At 42.9% G+C, this 18,376-nt stretch overlaps 4 protein-coding genes across 4 annotated transcripts; 2 read left to right on the top strand and 2 right to left on the bottom strand.

Moving 5' to 3' along the window:
• Window positions 1–3,689: 3,689 nt before the first annotated feature.
• LOC107276908 (BTB/POZ and MATH domain-containing protein 1) lies at window positions 3,690–4,715 on the top strand. The gene has a single exon (XM_026019917.2). The coding sequence runs from the start codon at window positions 3,690–3,692 to the stop codon at window positions 4,713–4,715; it is 1,026 nt and encodes a 341-aa protein (XP_025875702.1).
• A 333-nt stretch (window positions 4,716–5,048) lies between these two features.
• On the bottom strand, window positions 5,049–9,477 carry LOC4346080 (chaperone protein dnaJ 10). The gene is made up of 10 exons (XM_015792716.3): window positions 9,145–9,477; window positions 9,004–9,063; window positions 7,859–7,941; window positions 7,448–7,607; window positions 7,146–7,275; window positions 6,375–6,533; window positions 6,083–6,261; window positions 5,909–5,989; window positions 5,681–5,824; window positions 5,049–5,481 (listed from the first exon to the last, which is right to left on the bottom strand). The coding sequence occupies exons 1-10, from the start codon at window positions 9,229–9,231 to the stop codon at window positions 5,380–5,382; spliced, it is 1,185 nt and encodes a 394-aa protein (XP_015648202.1). The 5' UTR covers window positions 9,232–9,477; the 3' UTR covers window positions 5,049–5,379.
• Window positions 9,478–11,527: 2,050 nt separating this feature from the next.
• Window positions 11,528–16,900, top strand: LOC4346078 (uncharacterized). The gene is made up of 14 exons (XM_015795334.3): window positions 11,528–11,996; window positions 12,571–12,727; window positions 12,823–13,225; window positions 14,049–14,161; window positions 14,255–14,370; window positions 14,469–14,559; window positions 14,849–14,976; window positions 15,167–15,237; window positions 15,355–15,397; window positions 15,493–15,589; window positions 15,776–15,859; window positions 16,066–16,187; window positions 16,364–16,430; window positions 16,688–16,900. Exons 1-14 carry the CDS (start codon window positions 11,609–11,611, stop codon window positions 16,788–16,790), a joined length of 1,983 nt encoding a protein of 660 aa, XP_015650820.2. The 5' UTR covers window positions 11,528–11,608; the 3' UTR covers window positions 16,791–16,900.
• Window positions 16,901–17,280: 380 nt separating this feature from the next.
• Window positions 17,281–18,054, bottom strand: LOC4346077 (uncharacterized). The gene has a single exon (XM_015795336.3). The coding sequence runs from the start codon at window positions 17,908–17,910 to the stop codon at window positions 17,680–17,682; it is 231 nt and encodes a 76-aa protein (XP_015650822.1). The 5' UTR covers window positions 17,911–18,054; the 3' UTR covers window positions 17,281–17,679.
• Window positions 18,055–18,376: the final 322 nt, after the last annotated feature.

The raw sequence follows: 18,376 nt of genomic DNA, 5'->3' as shown, positions 1-18,376 counted from the left end.
ATAATTTGTTGACTTGACCACCCTAAACTCTCTCTGCAAGGAAACTGCCCAATGCTTCACCGCCTCCTTCATCTCATCCTTATAAGCATACCTTGCACCGTCAATTACCTCGTTCTCCTTATACTCCCAGGGTACATGATCACCCTCTGATATAACAAGTCCAGAGAAGTCCTCATTTGCCCAATCAGTGGCCATTACATCACCTTCCTCATCGGATGATGCGTCGTCGTCCGCTTCCTCATTATCCGAATCTTCCCTCTCCATTTCATCAACAATTATACCGACTCTCTCCCCCTCATCCGCCATGCCCATGGCCTGCTCCTCCCTTGGTTGATTTTCCTCATTTTGCATCGATGGTCCAACAACATCCCCTGCATTGATAGGACCCTCTACATCTTCGGTTTGCATTGAAACATTTATATCTTTCTCTTGTACCGACACAAATATAACGAGGGGCCATGACCGTTCAAAAGCCATTTCCACATACCGTCTCCAAGCAGCAGTGCTGTCCATCGGCATTAGTTCCCAAAAATAACCTTCTGTTGCACGACTCACTACAACTGATACTGACATTGTGTAGACTTCTTGGTCTATTCTAAATCCTCTCAACAACCAACTATAAATTGACTGAAATGTTCTCTCCGCAGGCCTATCGATGCCCTTAGATGTCATTACAAAATCTGACAGATCAACACCATCTGGACCAAATCTAATATTTCCTTCACCGTGAACTATCTGAAATGTGACCTTATTTGACATTGTGCCTGATGAAAACAATAACTGCGTTAACCTCGCATTTCTGTACTACGCCCTAAGTTACATTCTCTACAATATTGTTCTCCAAAATTCTAAAAGTAGGTTACATTCTCCAGATCAAACTAAACTACATCTTACAATTAACACTACTGTCTATGTCTCAATTCATACTATTATATTCTATGCTCTGGATCTACACATATGTGCTGTGTGCTACAGATATGCTAAAATATATGGAACTAAAACTAAAACGCAACATATATACTCAAACATAACATATTAGTACAAATGCAAAAGATGTATGGGAGCAAACCTGTGATGAAGTGAGCGAACCAGCAGGGCTTCGCCGCTCCCCTTCTGCTGCCCTCCCCTCTCTCTCTTTCGTTTTTTTTGGATTTTTAGTGAATATAATGAAATTTCAGAGAGGGGGGACTGGGCTTTATAGGGGGGAGGCAAAAATCGCCCTCCCCCAGGGCGGCAAGGGGGCCGCCTGCAAAATTCCATGCCCCCTCGCCGCCCATTTGCAGGCGGCCCCCCGCACAGTACAAAATCGCCCTAGCGGAGGGCGGCAAGGGGGCCGCCTGCAAATTTCGTTGACGGCCGTCGCCCGAGAGCGAACGGCCGTCTGCCACGTCATTTTCGCTGCCCTCTGGGATGACGATTTTTAAAAATCACCCTCCCAGAGGGCGGTAGGCGACTACTTCCGTCAATTTTCAAAATGGAAAATTATTTTTGTAAAACTTTTAATAAAAAAAATTAAAAATAAAAAAAATTCCCGATCACGCCACTCATGATTGAATTACTCTCTCTCAGTAGTCTTATCGCTGTAAAATTAAGATAATTACTTATTTATCCTTCCACCCAATCTATCAATTAAGTACCTTGGCCCACTTTTTACTACCTTTTGGAAGATACCTTTCTCCGTGGACCATTAGATTTTAGTTGATTAACGAACCATATAACTTCCCAGCACTGGAGAACCACTCCAAAAGCAAACGTTCAGGCCCTAGATTTAAAAAGAAAAAAGTTATTTTGCGAATAGTTTGGTTGGCTTGGGAATTGCGGTTAGACTTCTTTAGACTGGAGTAACTTGGGCCTTGACTAGGTCTGCGCACTTCATGGGCCGCCTAAACCGCCAGCGGTATCGGCAGCAACTACCGTCGCTTCCTCACCATCGATCTTCTTCACATTGCTGTGGGTAAAAAAATTCTCTCTCGAGAAAGTTCATCCTTCGCCGGCGGCAAGCCGGCAACATGCTGGCCTCCGGTTTCATCGAGTACAAACTTGACTACCAAAAAATAGCCAGAAGCCTTTTGTCTGGGATCTTTTGATCCTTGTAATCTGTATGATGTGAACCTTAGGCCTTTCCCTTCTTAATGAAATCCTTCGGCAGAGCTTTTGCCCTTACTCCTTGAAAGAAAAACCAGAAGCTTTCCGTCGAGACGTTCCACGTGCACCGGGCTGTGCTCGCCACTCGCTCACCGGTGTTCAAGGCGGAGTCCCTCGGCTCGATGGTGGAGACCACCGTATGCCATGCGTCACGATGCACGACATCGACCCGGCCACGTTCAAAGCTCTACTACACTTCGTGTTAAAACTTTGAGTAAATAAGACCTTGCCCTTTTTAGGTCAGATTTTGACAACCTATATATATTTCCTTAGCGGCCCGTTTAGTTGGAGGGAGCTTTTAGAAGGGATTGGGAGTTTAGAGGGATGAGGCTATTAACTGTTTTGTTTGGTTGGGGGACATGGGAATTTTAGTGGGATGGGGATAGGGAATTGAGAAATGAACTCCCTCATTTTCAATACCTGGGTAGGGGCACGTAATTGGGAGGGAATTCCTCCTTTACTTCGCCTAAACAAATCTCAGCCATCCGTTTTCATTAATGATCTAATCTTTAACTAAACTCCCTATTAATTTCCATCACCTCTGCCAAACAAAAGACTGTGATGAAAAATTAAATTCCCATCTTAATCTCACCATCAATTCCCTCGTGTAAACTGTGGCCCGTTTGGTTGGAGGGAGTTTTTAGAAGAGATTAGGAGTTTAGAGGGATGAGGCTATTAACTGTTTTGTTTGGTTGGGGGACATGGGAATTTTAGTGGGATGGGGATAGAGAATTGAGAAATGAACTCCCTCATTTTCAATACCTGGGTAGGGGCAGGTAATTGGGAGGAAATTTCTCCTTTACTTCGCCTAAACAAATCTCAGCCATCCATTTTCATTAATGATCTAATCTCCAACTAAACTCCCTATCAATTTCCATTACCTCTACCAAACAAGAGACTGGGATGAAAAATCAAATTCCTATCTTAATCTCACCATCAATTCCCTCGTGTAAACTCCCAATCCCCTTCCCTCAAGTACGAAGAGTTGTTGTTCTTATCTGCTATTTTCCTATATTTCAATATACCTTATCGTATAATATTAGGTATATATGTGGTATCTATGGTGATTACGAATCCAATTATATGACATATCTAATCCATAAAATTGACAAATTCATTGTTGTATCTGAAGTCAAACAATAAAAAAAATCATATAGTTTGACAACATGTAAATATATCTATATTACAAAAATATATTTCATGGTGAATCTAAAAACATAACATCTTATTATGTTAAACCATACATTTTCTTAAAAATTAATAGTTAAAGATAGACATGTTTAGTTTAGCATAAACATAAAACACCAAGTACTTATTATCTCCTACCAATCAAAATATGACTCAAATGCGTACATAAAAAAGGAATCATTTATCTTGCCGAAAATAAATTCCTACAACGTACTATGGTTCACGTCATGAACTACTCTAGTTCACGTCATGATACGCAGAGCGTGTCCGTGAGATTTTCGATATATATAAACTTTATTAATTTGTCCGTTTGGCGGCATATTTTTGCAATTAATTAATAATACACCAAAAATACGATGATGATATCATCCAGCTTCGCCGAGTTGAAGCTCGAGTACCCAGGGACGACGACGACGACGAACAGCTTCGCCGTCGGCGACGGGGAGCAGTCGTGGGTCATCAGATGCTACCCGCGCGGCTACCGCGAGGAGGACAATGGCGAGTACGTCTCCCTGCGCATCGGCGTGCCGGCGAGATCGAACACCGTCAGGGCCATCTTCCACACCTTCCTGATGCGCCGCGACGGCGGCGTCGGCGCGCCGTCGATCATCTGCTCGGACAGGGCCTTCCCGATGAGTGTCCCCGGCCACCCCCGCGGCTACGGCGGCGCGTTCCGGCACCTCGTGAGGCGGAGCGACCTCGAGCCGCTCTACGCCGTCGACGGCGTGGTCACGATCGTCTGCGGTGTCGTGGTCTTCGCCGACGCCGGCGGCGGCGGCGGCGACGACGACGACGGCGGCCCTATACCCGTCCCGCGGTCGAACCTCGGCGGCCAGCTCGGCGGCATCGTGGACCGCGCCGACTGCTCCGACGTGTCGTTCTCCGTCGGCGGCGAGACGTTCCACGCGCACCGCGCCGTGCTCGCCGCGCGCTCGCCGGTGTTCAAGGCGGAGCTCCTCGGGTCCATGGCGGAGGCCGCCATGCCGTGCGTCACCCTGCACGACATCGATCCGGCCACGTTCAAAGCTCTACTACACTTCGTGTACACGGACGCCTTGCCGTCGCCATCGACGTCGTCGTCGTCGTCGTCGACGACGACCGGTTTTTTCGAGAGCTTGCTCGTGGCGGCGGACAGGTACGCATTGGAGAGGTTGAAGCTGATGTGTGCACAGAAGCTGTGGGAGAGCGTGTCGGTGGAGACGGTGGCGACGACGCTAGGCTACGCCGAGACGTACCATTGCCCGGAGCTAAAGAGCAAGTGCCTCAACTTCTTGATGGCGGAGAGCAACTTCAAGAAGGTGGCCGTCACCAATGGCTACTTTCATCTTAGGCAGGACTTCCCGTTAATTATTGAAGAGATTAAAAAACGGATTGAGAGTTAAAAACTTTACATATAGATATCGGTCGCTTGCAAGATTATTGCCAACATGTTAACCTCCAGTTTCGTCTTCAACCTAGATTACCAGGAGACGCAGAGCTTCGACGTCGGCGACAACATCGCCAAAAGCATCGACGAGCACTGTTCGTGCGAATTATTATAATATATTTTCCCTCTATTATCTGGATGCTGTGAATTTTCTTTGTTCTTGATAAATCTTATGCCATAGTACAGTAAGCAGAAAGACCAACAGTTTCTCATCCAAATGATATTTCCAAAACATTATGGTTATTCGACATTGCCGCCAACAAACTCATTCACAATGATTTCCATGAAATACACCCAAAACTATAAACATGATTTTATTTCTCAGCTTCATTTTCCATAGAAGATGCACGTCAAGCTAAACGGAACGAGGCCGCAGATTAACACCAAACCATGTACACCAATGCTGACCTACTACTGCCTCAACACGAGCGTTAACAACTGTACACAACAGTACACGGCTGCTACCTGACCAGTCTCTGATTGTACAACCGAATAAATGGTGCGAAGGATAGCTAAACCTCCGTTCTCTACTACAGGTACAAATGATGCATCACACAAATGATCTAGTATTTCACCAGCAATATTGCACAGAACAACAGCACATGCAAGCTTAAATGGTGTCATGGAATTGGATCCCTCTGCGCACCAGGTGGAGCTGTTGGCATTGGGAAATTGAATGGGTAATAGGTTCCTCCAAACTGTGGGGCCTCCACATATGGGCTCTAGAACAAGAGAAAAAAGTATTTTAGCATGTCATGAGAGAAGGCTATATAAGAGCTCTTAAGCCTCTTATAGATTAATTACTGTGCTCCAAGTTCAATCTCTCAATGAGTCAATCAATAAGGCACCATGATAATGGACAGTGGCAAATGGCCATCTTGAGAAATTCGACAGAAGTAAAAAATCATAATGAGCTGCTACCTGAGCATGAGGAGGGTTAGGGATAGGATTGTATGGTGGTTCCCTTCTTGGTGATGTATCGGGGGAGCTCCCGTCATTGTCATCCATGTTATCTATATTCCTCATATCCGATGCTTCCCCCTCATCATTGTTGAGCTTAACCCGCTAAGTGAAGGGTAAATACAAGTCATATAATGAAAATGTCAACAGCATCACCAAAACTTTAATGAACAAATGAACAAGCTATACCTGGAAAATTTTGCCTAATGTTTTCAGTCCTTTAGCACGAGCACGCAGTTCCTCCCTCCTGACGCTTCCATCTTGAAGCACCTGGCATCCATACAATGTTCAAAATTCACTATCACACTAGTTATGTTAAAAAATAACCATGAGTAAAACGGTGATGGGTAAGCTGGGACAGACCATTTGACAGACTCGTGATAGGGTGGCTTCTATGTCAGCAACGTTAAGCTTCCACAAGGAATCAACCATAACCTTTTTGTGGTTTTGCATGAACATTTCTAGTTCCTCCTCTGTGTAATGGCCTTCAGCACTAAGATACTTCTTCAAGTCTTCTTGCAACTGCATCAAAGCTATTGCACCTACAGAACCATGAGACAACCAAATTCTTTATGATTAATATAATGCTAGCACAATAGATGACATTAGCTGTATCATATACTTTCAAGTTAAATATATTGATGAGTTATGTTACCTGCTGCAGCTGTTACTTGGGATTTGATGAAATGGCCTTTGTCTCTGAACCACTCAGCTACAAATGGAACACCCAAGAATATTGCTTTCTTCCCAAGTTCTTTTGCAGCTTGTCTCGAATATACATAGCCGATAGTGTTTAACATAACAGTGCCATATGCTGCACAAGAAGCAAAACATGACCAAACAGAATGAGAAAGTTCACATAATGTAGCTTAAAGACCAACCGAAGTCACAATGAGCACTCAACAGAGCAAAAACAACAAAATATACCAAAACGAACATTTAATGGGTTCTATTTACGAACTTGGCAAATATACTTTAATATAGGGAAAATTGGTAATATGCCATCGAGCTAACATCATCATATACTTGCAGGAATAGCATATAGGCCATTCACATCCTTTTACAACATGCGCATAATTAAAAAAAAAAAGAATGAGCTTATGGTGCTTGTATATTCACTTCAATTAATAAGCTCAGCAAGAAGTATGTGTAGCCAAAGAATAGCATACTAATTTTTGGATCTGTTTCAGCTGAAGTGGATGATTCTAGATGCCATCTCATGAGATATGCTTGTCAAGATATCTTATTATGCAGTTATCTATTCAATCATGTGATAAATAGGTACAGTTCCTTAAATATCATATGCCAACTTCTCTAAGATAAGTGTTGAGCAAGTCCTTGCAGCAATAAGCACTTAAGCAGGAAAGGAAGAGAGCAAGGGGGGAAGTCAGAGTTGAGGAAGAGGGTGGGTAGTATTGACAAAAACCTGCATTGCTAAGTCTGGTCACCTCAGCTTGAGCAAGCTGGACAAATTCCTCTTTATTTCCTTGAACGTAAATGTGCAGTCGGTTTTTCAGTGTCTCTGCAAGTTTCTCTTCCCTTTCCTTTTGAACAGCCTGAATTGAAGTATACTACTCAGCAGAATATTGTGGCAGAAGAATATGAAAAATGCAACAAATATGAAAAGAAAGCTGCCAAAAGAATCATACATTAATGTCCATTGACTGTATTCATGTTATTCAATGAGCATGGAAGATGATATAAAATAAACCAGCTAAAGGAGCATGCCTGCATTCTCTCGTGCAACCTCCTTGTGTCAATATGTTCATCTTCACCGAAATTATCAAGTGAAGCCATTGATGCCATAGCCAGTTGACCAATATAATCTTCAAACAACTCACTACCAAATAGCATTGCAAAAATTGCTGCTGGATCAATTATCCCTTCCCTATAGAATTTCAAAACCAAATGAGCTAGAACATTGTTGTCTGGTATTATTATTCAAAACAAAAAAGAGGTAATCACTAAGTATCCCACAAAAATCTGCATCTCTCGAATGGAAGAAAAAAAAAGAAGTTCAACTATAGTACTGGCGTTGCTTTGCCACAAATGGCAAATTAATAACCATGAAAATCCTATAAAGCTTTTCAATATTTTGCAAGAGCATCATATAATTTCTTTGAGAAAATCAGCACATACGTTGAGATGCCAGATTTCCCATGTGCGTCATAAGCTTGGCGCTGCGTAGGGTCACTAAGAACTTGGTATGCCTCTCCTAGTGCCTGCAATGAGAATTCCTATAAGTAACAATAGTACGGAATAGGAAAATATGCAAAAAAAAAAAAAGCACCCTTTCTAATAAAGCCAATGCCATATAATACTACAATGGCTATGCAGTAACAGCTTCAAATATATTCATTGCTGCTTTGGAGTTAGGGAGGAGAGAAGAATGTGATATGTTACTAATACTAGTAAAAATGCCCGTGTGTTGCAACGGACCTATAAAATATTAATTGTGCCCTGTTTCTGTTTATAGCCAATTTTTTTAATTGTTTTTACATGTTTTCTGTCAGCTGTTAAATAAATCCAGTTTTTTGGGGAGGCGAGGATGTGGAGCAAGTGGGGCAAGTGGGGCATGCGCTGCATGCCTCTTTTTCTCTCACTGTGCGTGGTGGAGGGAGGGGAGTGCGGACGGACGACTGCCTTTTTAAGTAGATTAGAGATATCATATCATAACCTCGCGATCATTAACTGGCATGTTATTACACAGATTTCATTTGTGGAATGGTCGATCTGCATAGTTAAGTTGAATGGCCTAACTAGAACTTACTATATATCTCAGCAATATAATTCTGATTCCAAATGTTAGATATTAAACTTCCTGATGTTGAGTTTCACAGAGCAGTTTAGATAGGCAAACACTTAGTTTAGCATATATAGCTAATCACCATTAACCAAATCTCAAACGTAAAAAAGGCAAAGACACATTTTATGTTTTCAGAGTAATAGAGACTGGTGGAATGGTGGTTACTAATAAGCATTTAGCTGTATAACCTTAAACTTAAAGTGATTACTGATTAACTAGCCAAACAAACAAAAACACGACTGCTTACGAAACCAATCCGCAGAGAACAGCGTGCTGGGATAGTGACTTTGCGCATCAGCTATCCAGCTAATAAGCATCTAATCTGTCCAACATCTCGGACTTTGCGCATCAGCTGTCCAGCTAAATAAGCATCTAATCTGATTCAATCGAGGGTTCTACACTACCCTGTGAGCTGCTTGCACCGAGTTGATTATAAGGGTATAAGTTGCCAGTAGTAGAACAATGGCGGAACACCTACCTGGAAATTCTCCGCGGCTTTCGGGTCATTGGGGTTCTTATCCGGATGGACCTGCCGCGCCTGCGCCACCACCAGCAAACACAAATCAGACCAAAATCAAGCGACGACGACGACGACGACAAGTCGACGAATCCTACTTACCTTCATGTAATACGCCTTCTTGATCTCGGACTCGGTGGCGGTCGGGCTCACCCCTAGCACGTCGTAGTACCCCGTCTCCTTCACCATGGCCGCCGCCGCCGCCGCCGACCGAGCTCAAACTAAGCTCCCCGCCTCCCGCGCTCCCCGATTCGGTTCCCCCCGCCGATTCGATCCCGTGGTGGGGGCAGATCTGCCGGGCTGCTGTCTGCTCGCCGGACGGTGGATCGACGGAGATGGCCGGCGGGCGGCGGCGGCGGCGGAGGCGGAGGAGGAGGAGGCGGCGCGGCGGCAGTGGTGGTCGGGCTTTTGGGGCTTTCCGGCAAAGCGCGTGGCGGCGAATTAAACTTTTTGTTTATTTTTTATCTTTTTGGTTGGGGGGTGAGGGAAATGAGGTGGCCGGTGGGCCCACCAGTGGCTGGGCAAGTTGGAATGGGCCCCCGGCCCGTGGATCGGTGGAGTCCACCGGATCTAATCCGGCATCGGTGGATATGGGACAATCGTCTCTCTTTCTAGAGAAATCTTCGCTGCCTTCTCTTTTTTTTTTCGCCTTTCTTCGGTGGAAAAACACTGGAAACACTCCCCTATTTGCTGGCTGAACAACAAAGCCCTCCGTCTCAAAACGCTTTGGTCAAATGGAGAAAAACAAAAGTCGATAAGAATAAGGATGAGAACATTTGGAATCGGTAACGTATCTTCGAAAACGACGCTTATCTGTTTAATAATTGATAATATTTATCAATTAAAATATTAAGTATCGAGATTAATGCGACACCGAACGAAATTAGAAAAAGAGTAAATTGCATCTTGGACTATTTTTTCTTACCTGTGTTGTAACTTGAACCAGTGAAAAAGTAAACTTTTCACTTTGGACCGGGTATATTTACACAAGGTTTCAATTTAGACTCTCTTCTTCTTCCTCCAACTCCCTTTCTTACTCTCTTTTCTCTGTACAGCTCAAGGTCTCTTTCTCGATCAGGTGTAGTGCATGAAAAGGCAAGAAGCAAAACCCTTCTTCATAGGGTAGCCACCCGCCGAAGTTGATTTCGAGCTCAAATGCAGGCGGCACTACGAAGGCGGAGCTTGAGCGTTGCAAAACTTGTTGAAGCTCGAGCGACACATGTGGAAATTTAGCGCAGGCGTGCAGCATAACATGTAGCACTAGCGGAGGTCGAGCATGAGCTTGAGCATGGCTATCTGCTACTTGACTTAGTTCTTATCGTCAGTTCAGAAAGTAGCAGCAACTGTCTGTCATTGCCGGCCAGCTTCTTCGTATGCTAGTTGCTACCAGTAGGAATACTTGTTGTGCACCCTCCGCTGTCCTTGAAATTAAGCCACAAGCACTAGGTAGTCGATGATTGAAAATGCAAACTACCCTTTGAATTCTTTGGAAGACTTTACAGATTGAAGGGGAGAGAGGGGGAAGAGAGTTGGAGGAAGAAGAAGGGAGTCCAAATTGAAACATCATGTAAAGATACCTGGCCCAAAGTGAAAAGTTTGGCTTTAGCCTAGTCCAAATTGTAACAATGGTAATCAAAGGTGGCTCAAGGTGTAATTCACTCTTAGAAAAACCAATTTTTTTAGGTTTAAAATAGTAATGGTCAGAAACGGTACCACTCATACGAAAACAATTCTAGATCGATCGAGAATTTTTATGACTATTTTTATCCTTACATGTAAAGATGTACGTCCAAAAGCCGAACATATAAATCTTTTTGTATTAGTAAAAAGATATGGTGTATTTACTTAATCTCTTTGTTTAGTACATTGGATTACCAATAAACAATAGAAAATACTATAGTACACTTGATTTCTTTTTCCAATAATAGCCGTTGCGAAAATAACACATCTTAACTCTCATGAATGAATACACGTACTAAGAGAAACGGTGCAGAACTTATAATGCCCTATCCTATGTCTGAAAGAAAATGTGTGTCGCCATTGAAATCAGAAAATGGAAAGTGAAAGAAAGAAGGGAGGAGAGAGATGAGTGTTGTTGAAATGTTGGGGTCCACCAATAGCTTTGTTTATTCTTTTTCTAAAATGAAATGCGACGTAAGCAGCCACGTTAGATAAAATCACCAAACCGCTTAGGGACATAAATTGATCTTGTTTTAATAGTTTGGGATGCTCCATATCTGGTTTTTGGGTTGAATGAATCAATTTGGGGCTATAATTGGGGGATGAATAATGAACTTCTTCTATGAAATTGCTCAATTTCACTCCAATGAAAGCCGTATCACAAAATGGGCCTTAAGCCTTGAGGCCTTTTTAGACAGCCGGAGAACACCGGCCCATCTGAAGTTCGAAACAACCCAATAACACCAAATTACGAAAATACCCCCGAACAGCGATATCACATCGGCCCTTCCAGCTTGCCCCCACCAACCCACCCCACCACCGACACTCTCTCTTCTCCGCTCCTCCTCCGCCGATCACGCGCTCCGCATCCGCATCGCCGGCGACGATGAGGACGTCGCGTGCGGCGGCGGCGGCGGCATCTCTGCCGCTGCTGCTGCTGGTGGCGCTACTCGTGGCGGCGGAGGGGAGGAGGCACAAGGACGGCAGCGGCGACGAGGAGGCGAAGGCGTGCGACAAGGGGTGGGAGTGCAGCGGGAGCCGGTTCTGCTGCAACGACACCATCACCGACTACTTCAAGGCGTACCAGTTCGAGGAGCTCTTCGCCCACCGCAACGACCGCTCGCTCGCCCACGCCGCCGGGTTCTGGGACTACCACGCCTTCATCACCGCCGCCGCGCTCTTCGAGCCCCGCGGGTTCGGCACCACGGGAGGGAAGGAGGTTGGGATGAAGGAGGTCGCCGCCTTCCTCGGCCACGTCGGCGCCAAGACCTCCTGTACGTGTGCTGCTCTTCTTCTTCTTCTTCTCGCTGATCGTTACTGTGATTTTACCAATTTGATGTTGCGTGGATCGAGAAATAGATTGGGGGAAATGGACGAATTGGTAGTAGATTTGCGGCCTACTGTAATCTTTAGGATAGGTGCTCTGCGGAGTGTTGCTTTTAAGATCTGAAAGTAATCTGGATCCGTGTGTAGAATGGGAGGTAACAATTTTTTATCTCAGCTAGTAGTTAATTGCTGCCGAATGCAGCTATATGTGGAGCATGTTAATTAGTTTTGATTGGCATCGTGTATCATCCTTGGCATTTCCATATTAAAAGTAGACAACTGCAATTCTGCATCTGAAATTCTGAATATCACAACACAGTGGACTTTGGTCCGATTTGAATATGTACTTGATTTGTAAAGAAGATTGTAACCTAAGGTTTGTTCAATTGGTAGCAATCTTCAGAAGTTTCGTTCCAACTGTGTGATATGTTCTGTTGTTCACCGAACACGTGAACTTCAGATGAATAAAAAAACCCTAGGCTAGTAGCATCTGATAGAGTATTGGAATTGTGATTTCTACAGGTGGATATAGTGTCGCAACTGGTGGTCCATTGGCTTGGGGGCTTTGCTACAACCATGAATTGAGCCCAAGCCAAAGCTATTGTGACAACAGCAACGAATTGTATCCTTGTGTTGAAGGAGTCGAGTATTATGGTCGAGGCGCTCTTCCTGTTTACTGGTTAGGCTGACCTATCCCTATCTTGATAGCTGTTGATTAGTAACTGATTAGGTTAAGGTACTGACTAATTAAATCTGCTTGTACATGGTATTCAGGAACTACAACTATGGTATTATCGGTCAGGGTATCAAACAGGATCTGTTGAACCACCCAGAGTTATTGGAACAGAATGCGACCCTAGCATTTGAAGCAGCAATCTGGAGGTGGATGACTCCAATGAAGAGGAAGCAACCATCAGCCCATGATGTATTCGTTGGCAACTGGAAACCAACCAAGAATGACACTTTGTCCAAGAGGTATCCTGGCTTTGGTGCTACAATGAACATCCTGTATGGCGATCTCATCTGTGGTCAAGGCTCCATCGATAAGATGAACGTCATTGTATCCCACTACCAACATTATCTCGACCTGATGGGTGTTGGTAGTGACAAAGCTGGAGATAACTTGGATTGTGCTGACCAGGTGGCGTTCAATCCATCCTCAAAGAATTTGGACTCCTAAGCAATCTGTGTTATATAGACGGATAATTCCCTGTAAATTTGAGGCACAGACAGCTAGCTTCCCAAACAAAGAAAAGCGTATACATGGTACTTTTAATAGCTCCCAAGTACCACCTGTGTTTGTTTGCGAAATTTGTAGCCTATTTATGTAAGTGTCCACTATGTTCTCTCATTTATATGTGACAATACATATTACACACTGAAGCAGATAATTCACATTCAAACATGCAATGACTGTTGTAAATAAGCATATAATTTCATTGCAGTTTGCTTAGAAAGTTCTGTACTACCTGTTTACATCAACAAACTATGATTTTTCTCACTTGTTCTGTGAACATGATTTCTTGGCATCAGCAGTAACTTGTAATTGAGTTTAACGGTGGGATCTTGGCTTACTTTGTTTTCTAAATTGTGTTAATTGTTGGTGCTCTTTTCTTTTCTTTTTTCTTTTTTGCTTAGCTTGTTTTATAGATTTGTGTTGAAATTGCAAATTTAGTAAGGCACAAACAGTTCAAATCATACTCTATTACCATAAAAGGTTTAATGAACAGATGGGAGTATTTACTGGTGAAAGAAAGATATCCACATAGGAAGAGACATTAATGGCATTTATGAATTCTAAAAATAATCACTGGAGTATCAGAGGCATATTCTTCAGAACTACAATTGGGCAGATATTTACCACTGAAGTACAGCTTATCCAAAGTGCTTTCTTGGGGACCATCAGTTGGGAACCACACATGTATAGCCAGGTAGAGATAGGCTGGCTGACTAGTGACTAGTGAGTTGTGTCCTTTTCCTCTTTCAGTTCAGGATAGTAGCAGCCATTGCTGACAGTTAACAAGGCCAGAAGGACGGGAATGGAGCTCACTAATGTCCCCCATATTGCAGCCTCCTCCCGCTTCTTCTCCAGCTGCAGTCGTTGCACCTGCAGGTAATGTTTGCATCTTCTCTCATGCTTTGATACCAACCGTGCCATCATTTGTTCATGGAAGGCACATGACCTGTGAAAATTGTGATGATACAGGATTAGAAGAAGTGGGAAGACGAGGATAGGAGCTTCTGCTGCTGGTCGTAGGTGCAGTAGTGATGATTCTGCTTGTTCAGAACCCTCTGAGCAGCAAAATGCAGATTTCTTTTCAGGTATGAGTTGTTTCCATTGCAAGAACTGAGAGAATGCTTCCAGTGCCTACTGATATATTTCTGCCCAACTGAATTTGCTTTGTGTATGGTGACCACAGGTCCCATATCTTCTCTTTGTTATACAAGGAGGGACTTTGCTTCTGTTGCTCTGCTCCCTTTCATACTTCCTCATGTTCATATAGCGAGTGCGTAAGTGCAGTATTCAACCATAATCATATTCCTATTCTGCTCTAAGTTTCCATAGCTATGAGTTGCTAACCGTATTAATTTACATTTCTATGAGTATTTTTATTTATGTTTAATTGGTTCAATTGTGGAAGCATGGCCTAGAATCAAAAGTCGAAATGAACCACAGGTCAATAAAGTATACCTACAATAGCTATTTGTGTATAAGAATAACCTACTCAAAGTAGTTTCATTCTCGTAAAACGGCAGTATGACATCTTTTAGAGAAGTTTTTTTATGTTTGACTCTATAGGGCTGAGCCAATTGATGGTTCAATTATTCAAAACGGTGTGAGGAATGTTTTATCCAAGGTCAAGGCTGCTGGCATGCTTCGTTTGGCTTTCCATGATGCAGGGACTTTTGATATTGCTGATAAATCAGGTTCGATCTTTAATGTCTTCATTGGTTGAAGTTCTATATACAGTTTTAGAGCAAAAATTGAATGTGTATAAAGTAGAATTATAGAGTATTGCAAACAAGAACAAACTACGAATAACTACACTTCAACCTATCTAAAGATGAATTCTGAGAAGTAAAACAGTAGATGGATATTTATGACAATATCTTGCAGGTGGCATGAATGGATCTATAATTTATGAAGTTGATAGACCTGAAAATACTGGGCTAAATAAATCCATAAAGGTTTTTTTCCTCCTTTTTTTTCTTGCTTTTTATCATAAATAGTAGTAACATATCCTTACTGAAGAACAACATGTTTTGACTTCCCATATCTGTTTTTAATGACTTATAACTGAACAGGTATTAGGAAAAGCGAAAGAAGTAATTGACCTTGTGCAGCAAGGTACATGGTTTACACCCTTTTTATATGTTCTTTCTGTTTTGAGCTTCGGTTGTGATGTATCTTCAAGCACACATATACCGTTACTTTGCTAACAGTATCATGGGCGGATTTGATTGCCGTGGCTGGTGCTGAGTCAGTTGCGCTATGTGGAGGGCCAGAAATTCCAGTAAGACTAGGTCGATTAGATTCCAGGTGCAACATCACAGTGGTTTGTTCATTTAACAGTTCCCTTGCAATGTTGGCAAAATTTTAGGCTGTTCATTTCCAGGCAGTGCTTCTATTTAGTATGCATCCATATTTTTTAAAGAACATGTAGGTATCCATATTTTCTCAAAGTAATACCCATATTCTTATGAAATAATGCATTTGACTCTGTAGTACTGCTGATCCTGCTGGTAAACTTCCTGAAGAAACATTGGATGCCACTGCGCTGAAAACATTATTCAGCAAAAAGGGCTTTTCGTGAGTCCTCCTTTTCTCTACTTACACAAACATCTTGTGAATTCAATTCCCATTGCCTATTTATGAAAATTTACTAATGCGTGGTTAAAAATTATGTATCTGTACATGATACGTATCTGCACATGATTTCCCCTCTAGGCTTCTACAAAATGTTCCTCAAAACTTAGCATCCTTCCATGTCTGAAGTTAAACTTGATACTTGGCAGGACACAGGAGATGGTTGTGTTATCTGGAGCACACACAATTGGAGGTAAAGGATTCGGGAATCCAAATATTTTCGACAACTCCTATTTTAAAGTACTCCTTGAGAAGCCACAGCCATCTTCATGTAAGTCCATTCATTTTTTCCATCATGCCCTTTAAATACTGTCATCATGAATCCATAAGCCATAACTGAATCTCAACTTAGCTCATGCCTTTGTAAATCATCCTTGTACAATGTACAATCGACTTGGCATTATTTGTAAATCACCTTAATACAATGTGTTGTGTTCTTCTATGAAGCTGGCATGCCGGCAATGGTAGGACTGCGAACGGATTGGGCACTCACTGAAGATGATGAATGCTTAAGGTATTTTTTTTCTTGAACTAGATATGCTAAATAATGTCGCTTACTTGTTACAAGCTCTGAAGAAGTACTAGGGATAATCATAAGCTTCCAAACTCCATGCACTAATCCTACTCTATCTTCAATTCTTTCAGTCAGGACCTAGGCTTTAGGTTTTAAGTCACAAATTTATAGGACAAATAGATATATTTGCAAGGTTCCTTCATGCTCACATGTTTGGTCAGGCCATTGACATTGGGCATATGCCAAACTACTTGCAGATGGATCAATTTATATGCACAGGACCAAGCTAAATTTTTTGCCGACTTCAAGGATGCATACATCAAGCTTGTAAATACTGGAGCCTCATGGAGATCAGCTTAATTTTACTCGCACACAGCTCTCTCTCGTGTAGGCTATTAGGCACGATTCAAACGTAGGAACCTCAGAGAATTTTTGTGGAAAACAAAGCAATGGAGGTCTGGATTTCTTAATATTTACTCCAAAGACAAGCTTTCACCGTAAATTTCTTACTGTTACGAAATCATAGTCATTAAATAGGAGTTTCGAACATGAATCCAACAAATATATTTTTGTATAGCAAAACCTATATATTATTTTATTACCAAGGGTCAAAGCATAGAACTAGACAATCAAAATCCTCCTTATATTTTTGAATGTAGGGGGCTAATAAATCATGCAGTTCTGTAGGATATATTTTCAACAAACATCAATAAGGAATGTAAGAATTGGAACTTTCATGTTAAAGGCAGCGTTCTTTTCTGAAACTTCAAACGTCATGTTCCTCGGTTTTCATTAGCACATATTTTAAACTACTAAACGGTGTGATTGATTCTCTCGTTTTACGCACTGGTTGGCGAAAAGCTTATAAATGACTTGCACATTAGAACAAAGCCTAAATTTGGTACTACAAGTGATCACAAAGAAAAGCGAAAAATATGGGACAAATGATTACAGAGAAAGCCAGCAACGTTTGATCACTCGTCTTATTCAAAATTTTTTGAAATTATTATTTATTTTATTTATAACTTACTTTATTATCTACAGTACTTTAAGCACAACTTTTCGTTTTTTATATTTACAAAAAAAATATAACTAAGACGAGTGGTCAAACGTTGCAAGCAAAAACTCAAAATTCCTTATACTGTGGGACGGAGGGAGTAATAATCTAGTACAGTAGTAATAACACTGTTATTGTCATCTCTCCTAGCTCCGGCGAGCCTCGTCTCCACGGCGGCCGGCGGCTATCCGGTCACAGATTCCTGAGGATCTGGACGATCTGGTCGAGCTTGTCCAGGTTCTTCTTCCGCTCCCGCTCGCGATCCTCCTCCCGGCTCACCATCTCGGCGACCTGCTTCTCCCGCTCCTCGCCGCGCCGCTCCAGCTCGACGAGGCGCCGCCGCCGCTGCTGCTCTTCGTCGTTCGCCTGGATCGATATGCCGATGCACAAGCCGGCGAAGAAGCAGACGAAATTCGCCGCCATGGAGAACGAACAAGAGAGAAAAATTACGAAACCGAAGGTATATATGCTGCTTGGCCGGTCGGTGATCGCCGCCGCCGCCGATAGGATTATTATCGAACGGGCTGCTTGGATCTCCGGCGAGGTTGTGAGTACGTCGTGGTCGTGATGGAGGCAGGCTGCATATATAATATGAAGATTGTTAGCGAACTACCGCAAGTTTAGCCGATCAAAACAGAACGAGCGAGAAGAAACTTGGCAGCGTTTTCTGTTGTATTAGGAAACTTTAAATAGTAAATTACATGCCCACAACTTCCTACTTGATCGCGCCATCCCACGACCGAAGCTGTTGCCATGCGTTCCTAAACTCCCGCCACTTCGCCATGCCTCCTGACTAGACCGCGCCATCCCACGATCGGAGAACACACGAAGCGCACGCACTCACTAAAAAACTGGAAAGAGCTCCCGCATGAACGCAGCATGCGTCGGA

The sequence above is a fragment of the Oryza sativa genome, chromosome 8 (genome assembly GCF_034140825.1).
Source record: "Oryza sativa Japonica Group chromosome 8, ASM3414082v1".
NCBI classification, from domain to species: domain Eukaryota; kingdom Viridiplantae; phylum Streptophyta; class Magnoliopsida; order Poales; family Poaceae; genus Oryza; species Oryza sativa.
This window is presented reverse-complemented; position numbering and strand designations above follow the sequence as displayed.

What these genes read in the sequence shown, in the direction of transcription:
- LOC4346080 (XM_015792716.3), bottom strand. Translation starts at nt 9,231, where the DNA reads ATGGTGAAGGAGACGGGGTACTACGACGTGCTAGGGGTGAGCCCGACC. An exon ending in GGTTGCACGAGAGAATGCAG is followed by an intron (nt 7,276 to 7,447) that starts GCATGCTCCTTT and finishes ACTTCAATTCAG; the next exon opens with GCTGTTCAAAAGGAAAGGGA. An exon ending in CCAAGTAACAGCTGCAGCAG is followed by an intron (nt 6,262 to 6,374) that starts GTAACATAACTC and finishes ATGGTTCTGTAG; the next exon opens with GTGCAATAGCTTTGATGCAG.
- LOC4346077 (XM_015795336.3), bottom strand. Translation starts at nt 17,910, where the DNA reads ATGGCGGCGAATTTCGTCTGCTTCTTCGCCGGCTTGTGCATCGGCATA.
- LOC107276908 (XM_026019917.2), top strand. Translation starts at nt 3,690, where the DNA reads ATGATGATATCATCCAGCTTCGCCGAGTTGAAGCTCGAGTACCCAGGG.
- LOC4346078 (XM_015795334.3), top strand. Translation starts at nt 11,609, where the DNA reads ATGAGGACGTCGCGTGCGGCGGCGGCGGCGGCATCTCTGCCGCTGCTG. An exon ending in CCTCAAAGAATTTGGACTCC is followed by an intron (nt 13,226 to 14,048) that starts TAAGCAATCTGT and finishes TCAGGATAGTAG; the next exon opens with CAGCCATTGCTGACAGTTAA. An exon ending in TTCAGCAAAAAGGGCTTTTC is followed by an intron (nt 15,860 to 16,065) that starts GTGAGTCCTCCT and finishes GATACTTGGCAG; the next exon opens with GACACAGGAGATGGTTGTGT.